Raw genomic sequence first — 19,007 nt, 5'->3', positions numbered from 1 at the left:
TCTTCTGTGGAACAAAATATATGGTCTTTTTGATCCTTTCAATGGAAGTCAATAGTCACCAAAATGGTTTGGTTACACTGTTCTTCAATAAATCTTGCTTTTGTAATTTACACAAGAAAGTCATACTTTAGAAAGACATATGGGTGAGTAAATGATCACAGTTTACCCAAAATTGAGAATTCTATCTCCTACTCTTATTAACCACAGCTGAGGCCCGAGAGACACTATAGACCTTATGCACAAGAGAAACAAGTGTGCATCCTTCTTTAGAATTTTGTGGTTTTGACTTCTGTTTTTGCCACATATATTTATTATGCCTAGTTATTAGCTGGTGACCATGAGCATTGTAATGTTTGAAGCTGTCGTCAAAACAAGTGTCAGTAAACCGGGAAGATTTTAAAACGAGTGGTGAGTTCATAAATCCATAAGATCTTACCTTAATGCTGTGGAAATATAAACTAAAACTAATATAATACTACTATAAAATATAAAAATTCAGAACACAAGGTTCAGTGCAGTGCTGAAAAAGGGGGTGGGGCTACAGATTTGCTCACTGAAATATTTTGAGTAGCCTATTTGAGGAGGGTTCTGGGTTTGCAATTCGAAACATTTGTTTCTAAATTCATAAATAAGTTTCCTTTTTTGGCAGTCCCGTTAATGCAATTATTTCCCTTTTAAAACAAATACGTCCTCCCCCGTGGATGAAGTCTCTTGGCAGCTTAAAGCATCTACTTCCTCAAATATTTTATTCGACCTTTCAGTGTCATATTTTCCTAGACTGAGCTAAAAACAGGAAGCTCATGTTCCCCAGTTATGAGACTGAAAGAAACTATCTAGCGTTGCATTTATACGCGTGTTAAGTTTTACTAAAGCTTTACATTTGAAAAGCATTAATTAAGTTGTAATATAACAGGTGGGCCGAAAGCAATTTAAACAGCACCCTTTCATTTGCAGTTTAATTGTCTTGTGGTTATCGCAAGACTCCTGATAATTATCTTACAGACATGCTAATATTGGTGTGAACAGTCCCAGCGTTTCCCAGGGCAACCGCAAAAGTTTCCCGCCCACGGACGTCTCTGATTGGCTCCGGTAATCAGCGGAGCGTATGATTGGTTTACATAGCTGCCAGTCTTCTCAACGAGTAGTATTATTCTATTCCCCGAGGAAGCAGCAGGGTGAAGTGGAAGATAAGACGTTGTCTTGCAAAACAGCTGGGCTCTGTCAGCTCTTACAAAGGAACGGCGTTTCATGAGATGGTAAGGAGGCAATATGCAAGGAAATGGAAAAGATAGAGTGCATTATTAATGGAAATGGATTTATTTGAGGTGTTTTCTGTATAATTCTGCAGGTGAGCTTTATGTACCTACTGCTGTCTACTTTTGAAGGCTACTTAGGCTTCTTCTGAAACTCTTCTCAGGTATGTCTTTATACAGCAGTCAAAACAAACTTGAGTGAACCTTCTGACAGACTACATCTGCACCAGATGTGAATCAGCATTGTGACATTTTTGTAATATGTGTTTTTTTTCTTTTCATGATAGAAGCATATCATATATAGCCTATATTAAACTTAGCATTTTTCATGTGTCTTCTCAATCTGTCCAACTTCTGCAAAATAGTCACGCACAAAAATCCAGCAGTGGTTAAGGGCTCTACTGTATATGCTTGATATTCCTGCAGCTGAGAGTCACAGCTACTGTACAGTAATTGGTTGGGGGATTCACAGTGTAATTTCTTTATGGAGTTGGGGAGCATCTCTAGACAGGACATCTTGTTTTTATATCAGCCTAATTCATTTTATAAGTGTGAATCTTTCTGGTGGACACAGTAGATTGTGTATATCTTTTTGTCCATTGAAAGGCGTTTTCTTGCCATGAGACTAAAATGGCATAATTAATAATTGATGTGGACGGTTAGTTGAGGTTGGGTTATTTCATAGAATATTCAGATTTATTTCCTTCACTGAGTAGGAGCCATTTTGTTTATTTTAGTTTGGTGAATACAGGTAAATTGGGGAGCTTTCTGAACATTTGTGTCATTTGTATTTATTTTTTATTTTTTATTATGTCAAATAGTGTCATGTCACATGTACACAAAAAAAAATGATACAGGCTATCACATGAAATACACAAATACTATATTTTTTAAAAAAGGTTTTATTAGAAATGAGCAGTACAAACACAATATATATATATATACAAACATAACACATTTCATATATTTTGTGCAAATAAAGGACAGGGAGGGTAAATGATGAAGTGCAGGCAGATAGTCTTTCTACACAGAAAATATCAGAACTGTTGAGTTAATGCTTCTTGGACCTTTTTGGTCCATTCTGCTTCCTCTTGAGCTTCAGACAGACCGTCTTCTTCTGTGTGATGAATTTAATCCTGGACAATAGAACAGTGAGGGGGTTTAATTATTTGGGAGGCCTGAAAAGCTGAGCAAAACACATTCTCGACCCTTAATCAATGCACATCATTAATGGCAACATAAACACTTAAAATTCACCAGAGACCTGTTTATTCTGACTCAACCATCCCTGAAAGCATTGGCAATGACAATCTGTATAATGCAAGCAAGGCTTGTAGTGCATATAGCAAGTATTTTTATTCATATTTTTTATAAAGATCATGTTACTTTAAAACATTTTTAAATTACTGAATGCTAATTTATTAATATGCAAACATAGATTTTGTGTTGAATGTATGTTGAGAGGGGAGCTAGTGAATCTATAGAATGAGAATTTGGGTGTACTGCCACCCTGTGTCAGAAGTAAATACTACTAGTGCTAGGATTTACTTCTGCCACAGGGTGGCAGTGTTTTCACTGAAATTGCTTGAATTAAGTTCTAAATCAGTCTAATTTATACTTTTGCAAGATTTTTTATGAGTGGATTCTTTATAAATAATAGTAAAATTTCCTTAGAGAGGGCAGTTGTTGTTCACATACCTTTTCCAGCATTTTTGCAGTTTTTTCCCCTGCTTGGACTCTGGATTTAGACAAACTCGTTTACCTGACATCTGGAGTCTGTGGAGGAGATCATGATGTTGTCAAATGTGAGCAAACCACTTCAAGCTACAGAATACATAACTCTTGATCTGAGTCGTTTGCTCATGCCACCCTTCCGAACAAACTTCAGTTGAACTCTAAAATTAAATATACTGAAAATGTATTTAACATTTGTGTTGTTTGGTAATTGCTTAGACTATTGTAAACGTTTTTACTAAATCAAACTTAAGCATTAGACATAAGGCAAATACAGTTTCCTCTTTGTAGTGCATTGAGGATCTTGAGCTGTTTAAACAAGTATTTTGTGAGGGGTTAAGCCATTTGGCATCAAAATACCAGAATTTTCTTGTATCAAAAATGATCCCACTCTATCTGTATTCACTAAATCTTGTTGCATTTCCAGTTTCTTGAGAAAGAATTCAATGTTTTTATTTGTCATATCATGCCCCCTCATGCCCAAATTCAAATTAACCGAATCCAATATGATGCATCTTGTCACAGCCTGGCTTTGGGCTTTCAATTAGATAAATGATCTCTACTCGCGATGTGCCCCAACACGAGATATTGTGTAATATCCTCACATACTGTTTACAATGAACTGGATTTAAAAATTTCCAGAAGAGATATAATTTCATGTTAATTATTACAGACTTAGTTCTACAGTATAAAGTACAGAGTGCATTTGAATATTAGCCTACTATAGATTTTGGAGGCAAGGGCAATTTTTGAGAGGTAATTTGCCCACTTTGTATATTGCGTTTATTTAGACAGGCAGTGATCACCAAGTGTTTTTTTGTATTTTTTTTTTTTTTTTTATTGCTAAAGAGTAGCATTGACATAACACTTTATGTGTTCTACATGAAAAAAAGTCATGCGAGTTTTCAGTGACATGAGGGCGATAAATGATTTCAGCAAATGATCTGTGGAAGGTGTGACTCGATTGGAATGACCCAAGTTTAGACATGATTTCCGCAAAAGTGTTTTAGACAAACAAATAGGGCAATATTTGGCCGAGATACAACTATTTGAAAGTCTGTAATCTGAGGGATGCAAAAAAATCGAAACATTGAGAAAATCGCCTTTAAAGTTGTCCATTTATGTTCGCGATTGTGCTGCATTCACTCACAAAAATAAACGTTTTATATATTCACGAGAGGAAATTTACAAAATATCTTCATGGAACATGATCTTTACCTATTATCCTAATGATTTTTAGCATAAAAGAAAAATCAATCATTTTGACCCATACTGTTGGCTATTGCCACAAATATACCCGTGCGACTTGTGACTGGTTTTGTGATCCAGGGTCACAAATCTCATGGAGCACTACACAATCAAATCCCCCTCAATTTGCATGGGAATGATGTTTGTTTACTCACATGATTTGAACCTTGTTGCAGAGAGGATTCTTCGGTATGATTGTGTAGTCTGTGATTTTTCTCCATTGCACTGAGCCAGTGTCCTCAATGCACTCGCATTTTTCTCGAATGGATATTGCAGCAGTCCTGTTTTCTAAAGACGGATAAAGAATTAAACAAAGCCATGTGTCCCACATCACCCCCATGACCAATATCTGATGGAAATCTGCAAACAGTCCTGATAAGACATTAAACGCTACTATATAGACCTACCTGTAATGAAGTGTAAGCAGACTAAGAGCAGGAGCAGCAGGCTCATATTTCCTTGCAGAGACCTGAAAGCCATTTCACTAAAGCTGTGTCATTCACAAGAAAGTCTCTCTTATGTGCGTTTGCACCTTAGTGTGTACAGAACTGTCCTGCTGCTTTTCTCCCTCACTTTCCCTCCTTTATGCGTTTCCTGTTTTGCCATATTAAGTAGGATCAGAGTCACATGATTTCAAGGAAATGCTTCAAGACAAGAGAAGTGATTTCTCAACACCTGTGAACTTACCTTGGCTGGATGTGTGGTCTGGGACGCTATTGTTTTGATCAAATCCATTTAGGATGAATTGCTCATACTGAAGGGTTCCCACACCTTTTGACCAATGCATTTCTGAGACATTCACATGACTTTTATTAATGGATTTATAGCAATTACTGGATGTTTAAAAACCAAAATATAGAAATTGCTTTAAAACATTTTTGGGATGATTTGATGTCCAATTATTAGCATGTGCAATCTACTTTAAAATAAGATAATAAAGATTGTTTAAACAACCGAAATGAAGTAATGGATCTAATATCTACAGGCAAATTATTCCAGTCTACGGCTTTAAACATAAATGCTCTCTTACCAATTGTTTTTTTAACACGAGGAACGAGAAAGTAAGTCTGGACAGAATGCCTAACTTGGTGGTTTGAAGAAAAGAGTACAAAGTATTGTTGTAGATAACTAGGATAATCAAAGTAAATACATTTGAATATAAATTGGAGCCAGTGAATCTGCCTTCTCACATTCAAAGATGGCCACTGAAGTGCATCATACATTGTACAGTGGTGAGTGGAAAAAGAACATCCTAAAACGAATCTGCAAATTCTATTATATGCCGAATTAAGTGAGACAAGATCAAATTTTAAGGCCGTCTGATAAACCACAGTAATCAAAAAACGGAAATATTAATTGAGCAACTAGTTTCTTACGAACACTATAAGAGAAGCAATTTCGAGATCGATACAAAATACTCATTCCAACATTGACTTTTCGTAAAACATGATTAATGTGTGGTTTAAAGGAAAGTTTAGAATCAAGCCATACACCAAGATATTTAATAGTGTCAACTCTATGCAGAGGAGTACCGTCTTTACATGATATAACACAAGAACAGATTTTGGAAATAAGTTTATGTTTAGAACCAAAAATCATAGTATATGACTTGGTTTTATTAAGCACTAATTTATTAGCCAAAAGCCAGTCTTGTAAACTATTAAAATCCGATTGAAGAGATAATTGAATTTGTATAGGATCAGAATTACATGTATATATGACAGTATCATCCGCATAAAGTTGAACCTGACAGTTTTTAAGAAGTAATAATGGTAGATTATTTACATAAATACAAAAACGAAGTGGTCCCAAAACTGAACCTTGAGGCACACCTCTTTGCTGATTGTATATCAGAATTCAGTCCTATGTAAACACACATGAGAAAAAAAGAAAGTAGAGAAACGCATTGAAGTTCTCAGTAGTTCTTGTTTATTAGTTTATTTCATATAAAACTGTAAAAATGCATTTTTTCCACATAATCATTGAATACATGTATTTATGATAAACAAATAAATATGTCTAAAAACATAAAAACTGGCTGATCTGACTTGCATAGCAGGCCTCAGCTCATCCCTGTATAACGTCAAGTTTAGATGCTGTCTCTGTTGTAACACGTCTATTAAATGCCGTTCCTTTGGCCTCCGTCCATACACACGTGCACTCCTCTAAGTTCAGCCTTTTCTCGTGTCCTTGGCTTGTTAAGTCCATATGAATGTACAGCAGCGCCACAGGCTTTGAACAGAATTGTCTTCTGATAATCTCCATCTGTTTAGAATTTTAGGCCTTTTTGGATTTTGCCTGCTTCCTCTTTATTTTCCTTGGCCGTTGGTTTCGTCGGCGTACGCAGTTTTTACTGTCCTTGCCATCCTTTTGCATCCTGAAAAAAGATGGATCAAGCAGATTAAAACATGCAGACCACCATAATATTTGGAGATAGTGAGTGATGTTTGGATATGCTGTGCTTTAGTTTACAGACTTATTCGATGATAACTCTCTCTTACCTTTGCCAACATTGCAGAAGTCTTTTTCCTTGGCGTCCCTCGGGATTGAGACACACTTGATTATTGGTCTTCTGCTGTATGACTCTAATGAAAAGTACAGAGAATAATAGAGCATGTAAACCCAATGGTGCACATATTTTTAGAATCTTATGAAGTAAAATATGTGGACTACTTACATGATCTCATTCTGGAAGCAGGTAGGTCCTTTTGGAGTGACTTTGAGATCTGAAAATGGTCCCTGGACTCTGTTTTTGACCTGTGGACACCGACAGGTCTTTGGAACATGTTGACTCTCTACCACTTGGACTGTAAAAAAAAAAAAGAAGTTAATAATTAATAAACAGCCATGATGTAAGTAGTAAAAAAAATTAACTGTGTTAATGTGAAGGATTAAGTGACACTGAAGACTGGAGGAATGTCTGCTGAAAATTCAGCTTTGCCATCACAGGAATAAATTACATTTTAAAATATATTCAAATAGAAAGCAGAAAGTTATTTAAAGTATAAGAAAATATTTAACTTAATTAAGTTATATCAAATAAATTCAGCCTAAACACAAGAGACTCTGTTCAAAACCATTTTTACAAATTCTACCAAAACCAAACTTTTGAATTGGAGTGTATGATTAACATAATTTATAATTAAACACGTTTTGAAAATCAAGTTTTGCATAGATGTAATGCGTTTTAACTAAGTAGAAATTTCATCTGTTCTCATACACTCACCTGTTAGGAGGATACTGAGGTTGAAAGCCAGCAAAGCATAAGCTATCTGTGTCATGATGAGAATGTTTCTGTGTGTGAGTGCTGAATGGCCTGCTGCCATTTTATACTCTGTCTGAGGGACTTCCCAGCTGCCGCTCCTGCCGTCACTACTCCCAGTTACTCTCAGTCATTTTAACATGAATGAGAAAGATAGGAATTTCCAAAAGCCCACTGCTGCAAGAATCTTTAAAAATGTTGTCACATGCACATAATCACATGTCAATTCTTTCATTATTTACTCACCCTAATGTCATTCCAAACTCATATGCTGTTATTTTTTCACTGTATTGAAAGTCTCCTGAAGCCATATTATAGTTTAATATGTGGAACAGACTGAAATCATTTTTCACAAAAACATATTCCTATCCTATCCTTAAGTGGAATCTCATCTGCATCTATGCCAGATTCAAAAATGGCAAGTCAATGTGTCAAGCCAGTTACTATTACTAGTGGATTAGTAATAGTAACTGCCTCGACTGATCACGTGACAAGTGTGGATACTTGTCACGTGATCAGTCGAGGCGGGACAGTTTTAAATATTGAAATAGAAAATGAGATTAGACCTGCAATAATGAAGAAGATTTTCAGAGAATAATTAAAGTCATACAGGCTAGTTTTATGGTGTTTTTGTTCTTTCTTTTTGGACCTTGTCAGATGTGATCACTTTGATTTCTATTAAATATAGAAAACAGCCATATGAAGAATTTTCAAAACTTTCCAGTGAAAAAAGTATTGCTTTGTGATCTTTCAGAAGGTCTGAAGACATGACAAGGCAAGACTTACTCCAAGAACAACAAACATTGTCTAAACTGTAGGACCATGTGATTTCCCCTCAATCCTGGGAATTACTTTCACTTGGTCCTCCTGCACTAGATTCATGGTGACATGAATGGGTCATTTGGATCATGTTGAGTCACACAACACATGGCATATCCTTATTCACTCACTGCCTAATTATTGCCAATTATTTACTTTGTTTCTTTTCCCTACCTTTCTCTCCCATTGTCTTTATCTTCTCTAGCTGAAAGTCTTTCTATTGATGGAACACCACCATGAATCCTGACAAGATCTTCTATGTGAGGCTGAATGAGGAGAAAGTTATTGCAAAGTAAGAGTTCCACGTCCGATACACGCTGAACATTAGAAACACACCTCCCAACTTAAACCCCTCAGTGTAACACATTTATGTCTTTTTTCAGGTCTGATATTTTGTCCCTTCTGAAAACGTACAACTGCTACCACGAAGGAAAAAGCTTTCAGCTTCGCATTCGTGAGGTATGTAACATCACTGAAAGTGAAAGTAACTGTGGATCAAATCAAGTCCTAGTTGATGATTAATAGATCTAATCTTGCCTACAGAAGAGTTGAGTCAGAGTGTGTGATGCAAAAGGCTATTGTCTCAGAACGGAATTTCGTATGTAGGACATTAGAGTGAGTTCTTCTCAGTACAGCTGTTTGTCACTCTCTGCAAACCTAAGTTTCAAGTTTGTAACTATTTATATAGCACATTTGAAAACAGCAAACAGGGTTGACCAAAGTTCTGAACAATACAAAAGATACAGAACAAAGACATAACCACACATTCATGACAAAAGCTCACAATGAATTAAAAGCTAAAGAAAAAAAGTAGGTTTTAAGAGAGGATTTAAAAACAGGTCGAGATTGAGCCGCTCTGATGTAAAATGGAAGGCTGTTCCACAGCCTAGGGCCAGCAGTCGCAAAGGCTCTGTCTCCTCTATTCTTTAACCGTGATCTGGGGACAGACAAAAGTTTCTGATCACCAGACCTCAGGTTTCGTGTGGGATTATGTGGACAGAGAAGCTCGGACAAATAGCTCGGTGCCAGATTATTTACGGATTTAAAAACAAAGAGAATAATTTTTAATTCAATTCTAAAATGCACAGGTAGCCAGTGCAGTGATTTTAAAATAGGTGAAACATGATAAAATTTACGTTTTCTTTTGAGGAACTTTGCAGCAGCATTCTGTACTAATTGGAGACGAGCAATAGAGTGTTTGGGTATGCCATAGTAGAGGGAGTTGCAATAATCCAACCGCGATGTAATGAGCGCATGGACAGCAATCTCTAAGGTTTTCTCAGAAAGAGAGGATTTGATCTTAGAGAGAAGACGTAGCTGGAAAAAACAAGAACTAATCACCGCATTTATTTGTTATTGTTATTTGTTACTAAACCTAGATGGGTAAATGGGCCTAGATGACATGATTGACTGCATTTTTATGCAGAATCTATCCTAAATTGAACTATAGCCCATTATCCATGGTTGTAATGATGTTATGATTATTATTTTGTTATCATTATAATTTTTTTTGATACTCTGAAATTTTACTGTAGGGTCAATTAGTTATTCAGTTTATAATAATAATAAACATCATGTTTCTAAGGCTACCAGGGGTAGTTTTGTAATTCTGTGAAAACACAAATTATTTTCCTATTGTAAATATTAATAATTGTCACGCTCGAAATCCACTGAAGACGAAGATGAAGGTAAAATCAAAGTTTATTAAACAAGACCTTACAAAAGGAGCCAACAATACAAAACAGTGTGCAAAGCACAAACAATACCGGACACTGAACAGAACACAAGCAGGAACTAAATACACAGAAGATAACGAGACAAAGACAGACAGCTGTGAAGATATTAGTGTCCATGGTGATTGATGATGTGCAGGTGATAGTAGTGATGTTACGTATGACACTGAAGCTTCGATGTGCGTATCGCGCATGCGACACGATTTCTAGTGAAGCCCCGTATCGGGGTGTGTATTGGTTTACTAGAGTCACGTGATCGACAACAAATGAAGCCTCACTTTCTGTCCAATCACGTGCGCGTTTCGCTTTGGGTGTCAGAAGGCTCGAACCCCAGATCTTATTTAACGAGTAATTGTTGGCTCAGTCTGGTTGATGGGTTTGTGAGGAGAGAAAATTTATTTATTTAATGACCAGGGGCACGTTCAAGTTCAAAACGGTGCGCAACGTTTTGCTACGGTTTCCGGGTTTAACGTCATGTTTCCTGGAAACGGCGTGCACCGGTGTGCAACGGGGTTTGAGATACGTTTTCTCTTGTTTGGTGGGTGTGTCAGAACTGCAGTCCAATCAGCAGCAACATGTATATAAAGCACGCGGTATTCTCGCACAATGGGTTCAAGGAAAGTAATTTACAAATGTGTTTGATGCAGCTCGGTATACGCAACAACTGAGGATATTAGAAGACATGTTTGTCGTAAGTTTTATTGTAAAAATATAGGATATCAACATAATGATGTAGTTGTTTATATTTTTAGCTTCATTGCAAGTGTATGACATTTGGTATAGAAATAAACAATGGTAATTAAGTGCTTTTCCTAAAAATGAGAAAGAAAATACAGGGTATTAAAACAGTATGACCTACAAATAAAGTCAGTATGTGAGGCTAAATAGATGTGTTTTAGTCTGAATTAGGTAAGATGTGTGCTTCCATTTCAGTTTCCACAAATCCCTTCACTCGATTGGGATGTTCTCTTTTGTTCTGGGCGGCAAGTGCAGTAACTGTAACATCGGGCATATTTTGTAGTATTAACCCTCTGGGGTCTGAGGTGTTTTTGGGGCCCTTGGGATGTTTTGACATGCCCTGACATTTGTGCTTTTTTCAGTTATTTATAAACATGATAATGGCAAAGGTGTAAATTCACTCTATATAGCACAAACAGGGCTACTATAATATGTGAGCAACATGAATGTAGATGTTTGTATTTTTGTATTTTTAAGAGAATAAAGTTGCTGAAATAAGACCACAAAACTCATACTAAATATGTGTCAATAAGACTTTTGACTAATGGATGTTGTCGCTTCGAGTTCTGGCTTCAAAATTATGTGAAAATAGTCTTGCTTTATCGTTCACATAAACCAATACATTGATTTAAATTGTGTAAAACAGGTTTTGCTTGGAAAGCCAATATGCGAGGGGGGCGTGAAGGAGGAGTGGTTTACACCTGAGAATACAATGTCCCACCCAATGAGCCATTCATTCAGGTGTGACACTGACTGAGCCACAATGCAAGGACAAAATATATATTTAGAAGAAGACATATTGACCATTTAAGATTTTGCTTACATCTATCTTGTAAATATGTTTTGCTATTTTATTAAAAAGGTTACAATTACAACAATAATTACAATTTCAACAATATTTCAAGTGTACTCTTTCTTTGTAAAAAAATTATTATAGGCCTACATTTTATCATATGTATTCATTAGTTTGAATATAGCCAACATTGGAACAACTAACATCTTAGTTGATGACTTTATTTTTGACAAAAATAGTATTTTATATATATATACATACATATGAGCAGAAATTGCTAAACAAAAGCTTTGATGTGGCAGTATATTCTACAGTAAAAACTGTACCCAAATCTAGTCAACAAAATGTTGTCTTTCATATTTCGCCTGACTGTAACGTTGTTTTTTATGAAATATTAGGGCATATAAATGTTAATTTGCAGTTTAATACGTTGCTTATACAAATAGCCTACATTTTATTTCAACATATTTCAGTCGATTTTTACTCATCTCAGTATAGACCTTATGCACCAGAGAAACAAGGGCGCCGCCATCTTTGGAATATTGTCTTTTAACTTCCGTTTTGCGGTCGCTCTGTATATTTATATGGCATTTCTGTCCAGGAGTAATTAGCTTTTTAAGTGGATTTACTTAATGTAAAGTTAACGAAAGTTATCATGAGGACTGTAATGTTTAAAGGAGAACTCGGTAACTCTAGCGAACTCTAGTCACTTCTTCGCTGATTTTCCCTTTTGTTGTCGCATGTTTTCCCCACGAGCTCCCCCTACAGCTGTGGGAGGGCGTATATTTCACAACACAGTCGTAAAAAACTCACTTGCGGCGGCCTCCTCCCCCTCTCTACCGCTGCTCATGTGCGTTTGTTTTGATCGGAGCAAACCAACTGTATCATGTGGAGCTATGTCTACCGAGGTGGGTAATCTGGTAATACATCATACATGTGTGTTTGTTTATGTCGAATTGCCATAAAGCAATTTGTGTTTCGCGCTCGTTCTCGTTCTAGTTCTCGCTTCTCACGAGACTTCCAATTTCTATCTTGCCGGGACGGTAGTCCCCAAGTTGCAAGGTTGGTTTTCCGCCTGGGAACGCTGGGGGGAGCGGGGAAAGTCACCAGTATCACCAGAACAGGTTGTTTAACCATCCAAATGATTTCTAGACAGTTTTATTAAGTTAAAAAAGTTACCAAGTTCTCCTTTAAAGCAGATGACTTAACAAATGTAAATCGACCGGGAAGATTTTAAAACAAGCCGTTCATTAATAAACACGCAAAACGCTGTGAAAATACAGACCGGAAGTCAAAAGACAATGAGCGCAGCGCTGAAAAGGGGCGGAGCTACATAAGGTCAATACAGTTTGCTAAAACATCATCATTCATTCACACACAGAAAGCGATTTAAATTTAAACAGTCTTTTTGCGAGCTGTGGTAAACAGCGCGCATCTCTGCCGTTCATTCATTCACAAACAGAAACGCGATTCACTTGAGAAGGAAAAAAAATTTCCTACAGTATTCCTCAGCTCAGTCGGATCCTTGCTCCTCGAAATACCCGCACTTCTGAGGTACATTTTCCATTATTATTATTATTCCTCACAGCGCTGCGAGACTGTGTAAACAAGTAATGATCTGAATAAACTTGTGTTTTCTCGAGCTGATATGGGGGCGTTCACAGGTTTGCGTGGATTGCCTCATTCATTTGCGTTTGAATAGCGCACGCTCTCCGGGGCATGGTCACATTACATTTGAATGAGCTCTAATGAGCTTGACTGGAATCGCTCTCTTTTAATACAGATTTCACAAGATGAGAATATTTGTTTTTTATATAAATTACTTCATTTAAAAGAAGAGAATTCAAGCTTCATGCCTGTGTGTCTGTATGCCTGTTTGACTGAGTATTCGCTGAGTTACAGTTCATTTTCGGACGCGTTTCAGAATGGACTTAACTGACAGAGAGAAGGCAGAACTCGCTTCGTGTTTATTTTTCTTTATTTGGCAAAAAGCACAACACTTTGTTTTTATTGTTTTTATACACAAAAATAATACACATTTAACAGAATCGATTGATGTATGAAACTTGTTTGTAATATCAAAGTCAACAGAGCAAAATGAATCTCTTTTGAACTGATAAAAAAAAAAGCGAGCTGGTATCGCCGGCGATACCGCCGACCCCAGGGGGTTAAACACATATTTATACCGACTTCATCAGGCTCAGAAAATTCTTCACAAAGAACACAAAGAATGGCCTTCTCAGCTGCCATAGTTGCAACTCTTGCGTCATCAGAACAGTGTGTTCAACGCATCACCGTTTCTTATTAAAAAACGTTGTGCAACGTTTTGTCGTGGCTGAACGCAGCCCAAATCAAACACAAACATGTAAGGCTTTTATTTGTACACATAACATTGAAACTATGGAATGTGTTGAGGTTTCTTCATCTGCCAGAGCTTCTAACACAGGCTTCTGGCGGCTTTATTTTAAATAAGCACCAGATGGCGCTGTTCTCGACACTCTCGAAGCTTTGAATCTTTTCCCGGAACAGTCAGGGGAAAGCCTCAGTGATTCATGAGGCTTCATTTCCCCATCCCTAGGTGATAGATGTTCAGGTGAAGACCGATAGTGTGCAGGTGGGGAACATGAGGGATGCTGGGAATTGTTGTGCCGTTGAGGTGTGTGACAGTACCTCCCCCTCCCGGAACCAAAAAGATAGACCATCAGGCGACACCGAGGATCCGGCGGGACATGGCGGGGCCGCCGGCTTTGGCGACTGAGGTGCAGGCGGGGACACAGAAAGGCACGGTGGAGACAGAGGGAGTGAGGAGTCCAACGGAGCCGGGGGGACGAAGGGATGAGGCGAAGCCAGAGAAGTGCAGTCCAGAGGTGAGGGAAGGTTGACGAGCGACCAAGGTGGATCCGGGGGGACAAGGGAGCCTGGCGGAACTGGTGACCAGATGGGCCACGATGGAGCTGAGGGAGGTAGGAGCCAAGGGAATGTTAATGGACCATCGGGCTAAGGCGAAGTCCTGGTCGCAAAGGTTGGACGCGGAGACCAGGGACCCACTGACCAGGCTGGAGCTGTAGGCCGGCAGACCCATGGCAACTCCACCTCCCTGAAGGTGGTTAGAGGAGCTGAGGGGCTGACAGGCAGGGGCTGGTGGAAGAAGGGTTGAGAGGTGGTAGATGGGAGAGGGAGGCTGGGTTGGAAGACACGGAAAGAAGACTCAGGTTCGGGGACAGAAGTTTCAGGTTTAGCAGGGTTGATGTGAAGCTCAGGCTCGGCAAGACTGACGTGAACAGTCTCTGGTTCGGCGGGCATGACGTGAACAGTCTCTGGCTCAGCGGGCCTGACATGGACAGTTTCAGGCTCGGCAGGACGAGCCTCTGGAGAGGCAGTCTTGGTAAGACAAGAAGACCCAGCAAGGGTGGTCTCGACAGGACGAGACCCTGGACGGGTGGGCTCAGCGGGACGAGACCCTGGACGGGCGGTCTCAGCGGGACGAGACCCTGGACGGGCGGTCTCAGCGGGACGAGACCCTGGACGGGCGGTCTCAGCGGGACGAGACCCTGGACAGGCGGTCTCGACGGGACGAGACTCTGGGCGGGCGGTCTCGACGGGACGAGACTCTAGACTGGGCGTGGCCGCGGCCCACATCACGCGCACTGACATCAGTGGTGGATCTGTTATGCTGGATATTAGTTTTGTAAGTTCATAGACCGATCTGGTGGCAGGTCTGAAGGCAGGGATGACGAGAAAATTCTCAGACTGGGCAGGTATGATGTGAAGACATTCAGGCAGTGTGGCGAGGAAGATGGCTGGTGATGGTGGTTGAGTGGCTGCGTCATTATCCGCCTCACCCACAGTGAAGGCGGACCCGTTCAACAACAGCACATGATCTAGGTAGAGCGAATGAACAAGGTGTAGCAGCTGAAGTTGGCTGGTAAAGAGGAGCATCCAGTCCAAGCCCGAACACGTTCTTAAGGACATCCTCTGTCCAGGTGAGCTGGTTTGATATCTCTTGGAATTCCCTCACATATTGCTCGATAGAGCGGCCATCCTGAAAACAGGTCAGTAGGCGATCGATCGGGTTCAGATGGGTGCGGGAAATGCCCACATTACGTTTTAGGTCCGGTATTCTGTCACGCTCGAAATCCACTGAAGACAAAGATGAAGGTAAAATCAAAGTTTATTAAACAAGTCCTTACAAAAGGAGCCAACAATACGGAACAGTGTGCAAAGCACAAACAATACCGGACACTGAACAGAAGACAAGCAGGAACTAAATACACAGAAGATAACGAGACAAAGACAGACAGCTGTGAAGATTTTAGTATTCATGGTGATTGATGATGTGCAGGTGATAGGTGTTCAGGTGATGGCCGATAGTGTGCAGGTGGGGAACATGAGGGATGCTGGGAAGTGTAGTGCCGTTGTATTTGGTCTGTTTGAATCTTCTACCCGTTCTGTACCAGTTCAAGTTATATTGTTGTAAGTAAACGTTTTGCATTGGAACTTTTGACTCCTCATCTTCTTTTGTCTGCACTGCACCCTGACAATAATATAGTATAGGGTAGAGTGGGGGAAAACGCCCCCCCTGGGGTAAAACGCCCCCCACCTGTTTTTCCCAAAATAACCACTAAAAGTAGTCAAGATACATTTTTACTGTTGCTATGCACTACGTTGATAACGGGGATATACAAATCTCTATGGATAAGCTGACACCAGCGACACATTTGAAGAGAAGAGGATTACATGGTAAATGCTATAATTTTCAGATATTAGTAAAGTTTTTAAGAGAATATTGTTCTGCAGGATATCGCAGTGATGTATGATAGATGAATAGTGAAGTCTGTAGTTTGAGATCATATATTATTTATAAGGAATATAATTATATTTTAAAAATTATTATTTTTTTTTTAAAAACTCATAGCTTGTGGGGTAAAACGCCCCCTACGCTGAGGGGTAAAACGCCCCCCCCCCCCTGGGGGCATAGTTTCTCTATCATAATTACTATAATAAAATATTTCTGTCTATCAAATCCTTTGTTTTACACTTAATGCAGTATAACTAGGTGGTAAAATCAAAATATTTGAACAAAACATGAAAAAATTACCTCAAGTGAGCATTAACTAGCTAGCTTGCTAGCACAGTTAGCTCACTGATGGAAGGTAGTTAATTTTGCCTATTTTGAACATTGCTGAAATAAATATTAATATATATACATGTTGATACATTACTTGCCTTTTACCTTTAGAGATTAAAAACTATTGTCTGTTAATTTTGCTGTTGATCTATGAAGCAAACTGGTTGGTAAGAAAGGGGGCATTTTACCCCACCTTGGGGGGTGTTTTACCCCACCGCTGGGGCAAAACGCCCCCTTTGTACAAAAATATTTTCAGTGAAAATACTAATTAATTATGAAGGCTGAGCAATTTTAATATTTGGTGAATAACTCCTGCCATAGTCACTCAAAACCGGGATGGCAATTCTAGTCACATTTATGTTTTGTTTCACTGTAATGTCACATTTTCCTTAAGGGGGGGCGTTTTCCCCCACTCTACCCTATAGATAGCCCATATTAATATTATAATATTGTAATTTGTTTAAAAAAGTAAAATTTAAAGACAAAAAATAGTTTGTGTGCTATAAGTAAATATAGACAAAACATTATAATGTAGAGAATTAAAGATTATTAAATATTTATTTTAAAATACGGGGTTAAATCTTCACTGTAATCTATTAACCTTTTAGTTTAGTGCTAGATGATGATTTAAATCAGTATGAAATGGAAATTCGCTGGATCTATTTTCTAAATGCGTGTTATAGATCTTATTGTGAATTCATCATTGCTTTTGTTTTGTTTTTTAAAAAGATTTTTACCCTCAGAAAGTTTAATCAAAATGTCATAACCTTCCAGTGAAAACAACTGACTTCTCTCTAGTGACATTCCCCCCCCCCACTTTTGAGAGCAATGGCATCTCAAAATCTGTTGCTTTCGGTGAACGACCGAGATTGCAAAAAAACAGTTATTAATTATGTCTAATTTTATCTCAACAAGTTATCTTCACAAGTATTTTTAAGGGTTGGTCTGGTCTGTCAGCAAACAGGACACACATTGTCACATTGTTATGATCTGTTGGATATGTTGGAGTCTCTGGAAAATCCCTCCAGGCTGTTTGTGTTTCAGAACGAGTTTAACCAACGATACCAAAAGTAAAGAAATTTTCCAATACTCTGACAGACATAGTGTCTAAAATAACAGATTTTCCATTATGCTTAGTGAAAACATTTTATATGTATAATAGGACACTTTTTGTAATTAAATGGCATAAATGGATTAAGAAGTTTATCCATTAATATGCCACATTTGTACATAATGCAGACTGGAAGATCAAGTTCGGTGCTTAAAAGTATGTGTGTCTTTTATTTGTTACTGGTTGACTTTTGTTTGTCTTTGTCAGAATTGTTTACTTTAAAACCTCATGTGACTGAATGAGGACTCATACTCACATATTTCTTCAGCTTGCTGTTACTTTTTGTTATTGTACTTTTGTAATTGTAAGGATTTTTTTTTATTTTTCTTCTGCTGTAAAACTGATTGTGCAGGCCAAACTGTAAGGCCTAGAGACTCAGATGGTAGGTCTCAATTTGGGGAGAGGCTAACATGATATCTACCCAATCGGCCAATAGGGGGGTGCTACAGCAATCAAAAGTTGGAAATCTCTCATAACTCCTAGACCGTTTGTCGTAGACTCACTTGTCTTATATCATTGGAATTTGTGATGGAATTCTTGACGAATTCTCAAGACGGACAAACGTATCATTTCATTTCCGCCTGGATACATTTTCCACCATTTAGAATTTTATCCAAAACGTACTTTTGCGAACTAGTTCTAGGTTTTTTGTAAGGCTGAACGATTAATCGCAATAAAACCGCACGCGATTTGGCAAAGGCTGCGATTCTTTTATGCGCAGCTTGTCAGTGAAGTGCGGCTGATTGGTAGTAAATACTGCTCGGCTCAAACGTAAAAAAAACAACAACAAAAAACGATTAGACACTTGGTGGCGCTATAACGGGAAAAAACAAACATGAAAATGTCTAAAACCACACAACCGTAAGTCCGATTGACTTTCACTGTCTTTGTCCAAGGTGCCATGATTGTCTATGAGGACATTGATGTATCTAAAAAAAACATGGCCGCCATCGGCCAGTAAAATTTGAGCACCTATTAGACAAGGTTAATGGAGGACGATCGGAACTAAACTCGGTGGGCATGTTCGACTCATGGCCCTAGAGGTCTGTGAGAATTTTAAAAGAAATGGTCCACAAGGTGGCGCTAAAGAGTTTTACGCCTCAGTAATCACGTGGTATTTCACACATCTACATAATATTCATATAATTTGATATATCTCCTCATACTGAACAATGTTGCCTCTAGAAC

General features: G+C 38.5%; 3 protein-coding genes across 4 annotated transcripts in view; 1 reads left to right on the top strand and 2 right to left on the bottom strand.

Annotated features, from left to right (window-relative positions):
* The first annotated feature begins 1,134 nt into the window (after nt 1–1,134).
* The window catches only part of rassf4a (Ras association domain family member 4a), a 29,031-nt gene continuing 11,158 nt past the window's right edge, over nt 1,135–19,007 (top strand). The window contains exons 1-4 of one of the 2 annotated variants that reach the window (XM_084391136.1): nt 1,135–1,256; nt 1,349–1,417; nt 8,522–8,608; nt 8,700–8,775. In XM_084391136.1, coding sequence (XP_084247262.1) covers nt 8,553–8,608; nt 8,700–8,775 — 132 coding nt within the window. In that variant the 5' untranslated portion in view covers nt 1,135–1,256; nt 1,349–1,417; nt 8,522–8,552. The remainder of the gene's footprint in view (nt 1,257–1,348; nt 1,418–8,521; nt 8,609–8,699; nt 8,776–19,007) is intronic. The other variant, XM_084391137.1, reaches the window with a different exon arrangement.
* Nucleotides 2,146–4,813, bottom strand: cxcl18a.1 (chemokine (C-X-C motif) ligand 18a, duplicate 1). Its single transcript, XM_084391140.1, has 4 exons — nt 4,643–4,813; nt 4,391–4,523; nt 2,952–3,029; nt 2,146–2,389 (listed from the first exon to the last, which is right to left on the bottom strand). The coding sequence occupies exons 1-4, from the start codon at nt 4,713–4,715 to the stop codon at nt 2,305–2,307; spliced, it is 369 nt and encodes a 122-aa protein (XP_084247266.1). The 5' UTR covers nt 4,716–4,813; the 3' UTR covers nt 2,146–2,304.
* cxcl-c13b (CXC chemokine 13b) lies at nt 6,148–7,665 on the bottom strand. Its single transcript, XM_084391138.1, has 4 exons — nt 7,462–7,665; nt 6,913–7,042; nt 6,737–6,820; nt 6,148–6,612 (listed from the first exon to the last, which is right to left on the bottom strand). The coding sequence occupies exons 1-4, from the start codon at nt 7,559–7,561 to the stop codon at nt 6,513–6,515; spliced, it is 414 nt and encodes a 137-aa protein (XP_084247264.1). The 5' UTR covers nt 7,562–7,665; the 3' UTR covers nt 6,148–6,512.

This window comes from Rutilus rutilus (assembly GCF_951802725.1).
Source record: "Rutilus rutilus genome assembly, chromosome: 20".
NCBI lineage: Eukaryota > Metazoa > Chordata > Actinopteri > Cypriniformes > Leuciscidae > Rutilus > Rutilus rutilus.
The sequence above is the reverse complement of the archived record's forward strand: the minus strand, read 5'-3'. Positions and strand labels throughout refer to the sequence as shown.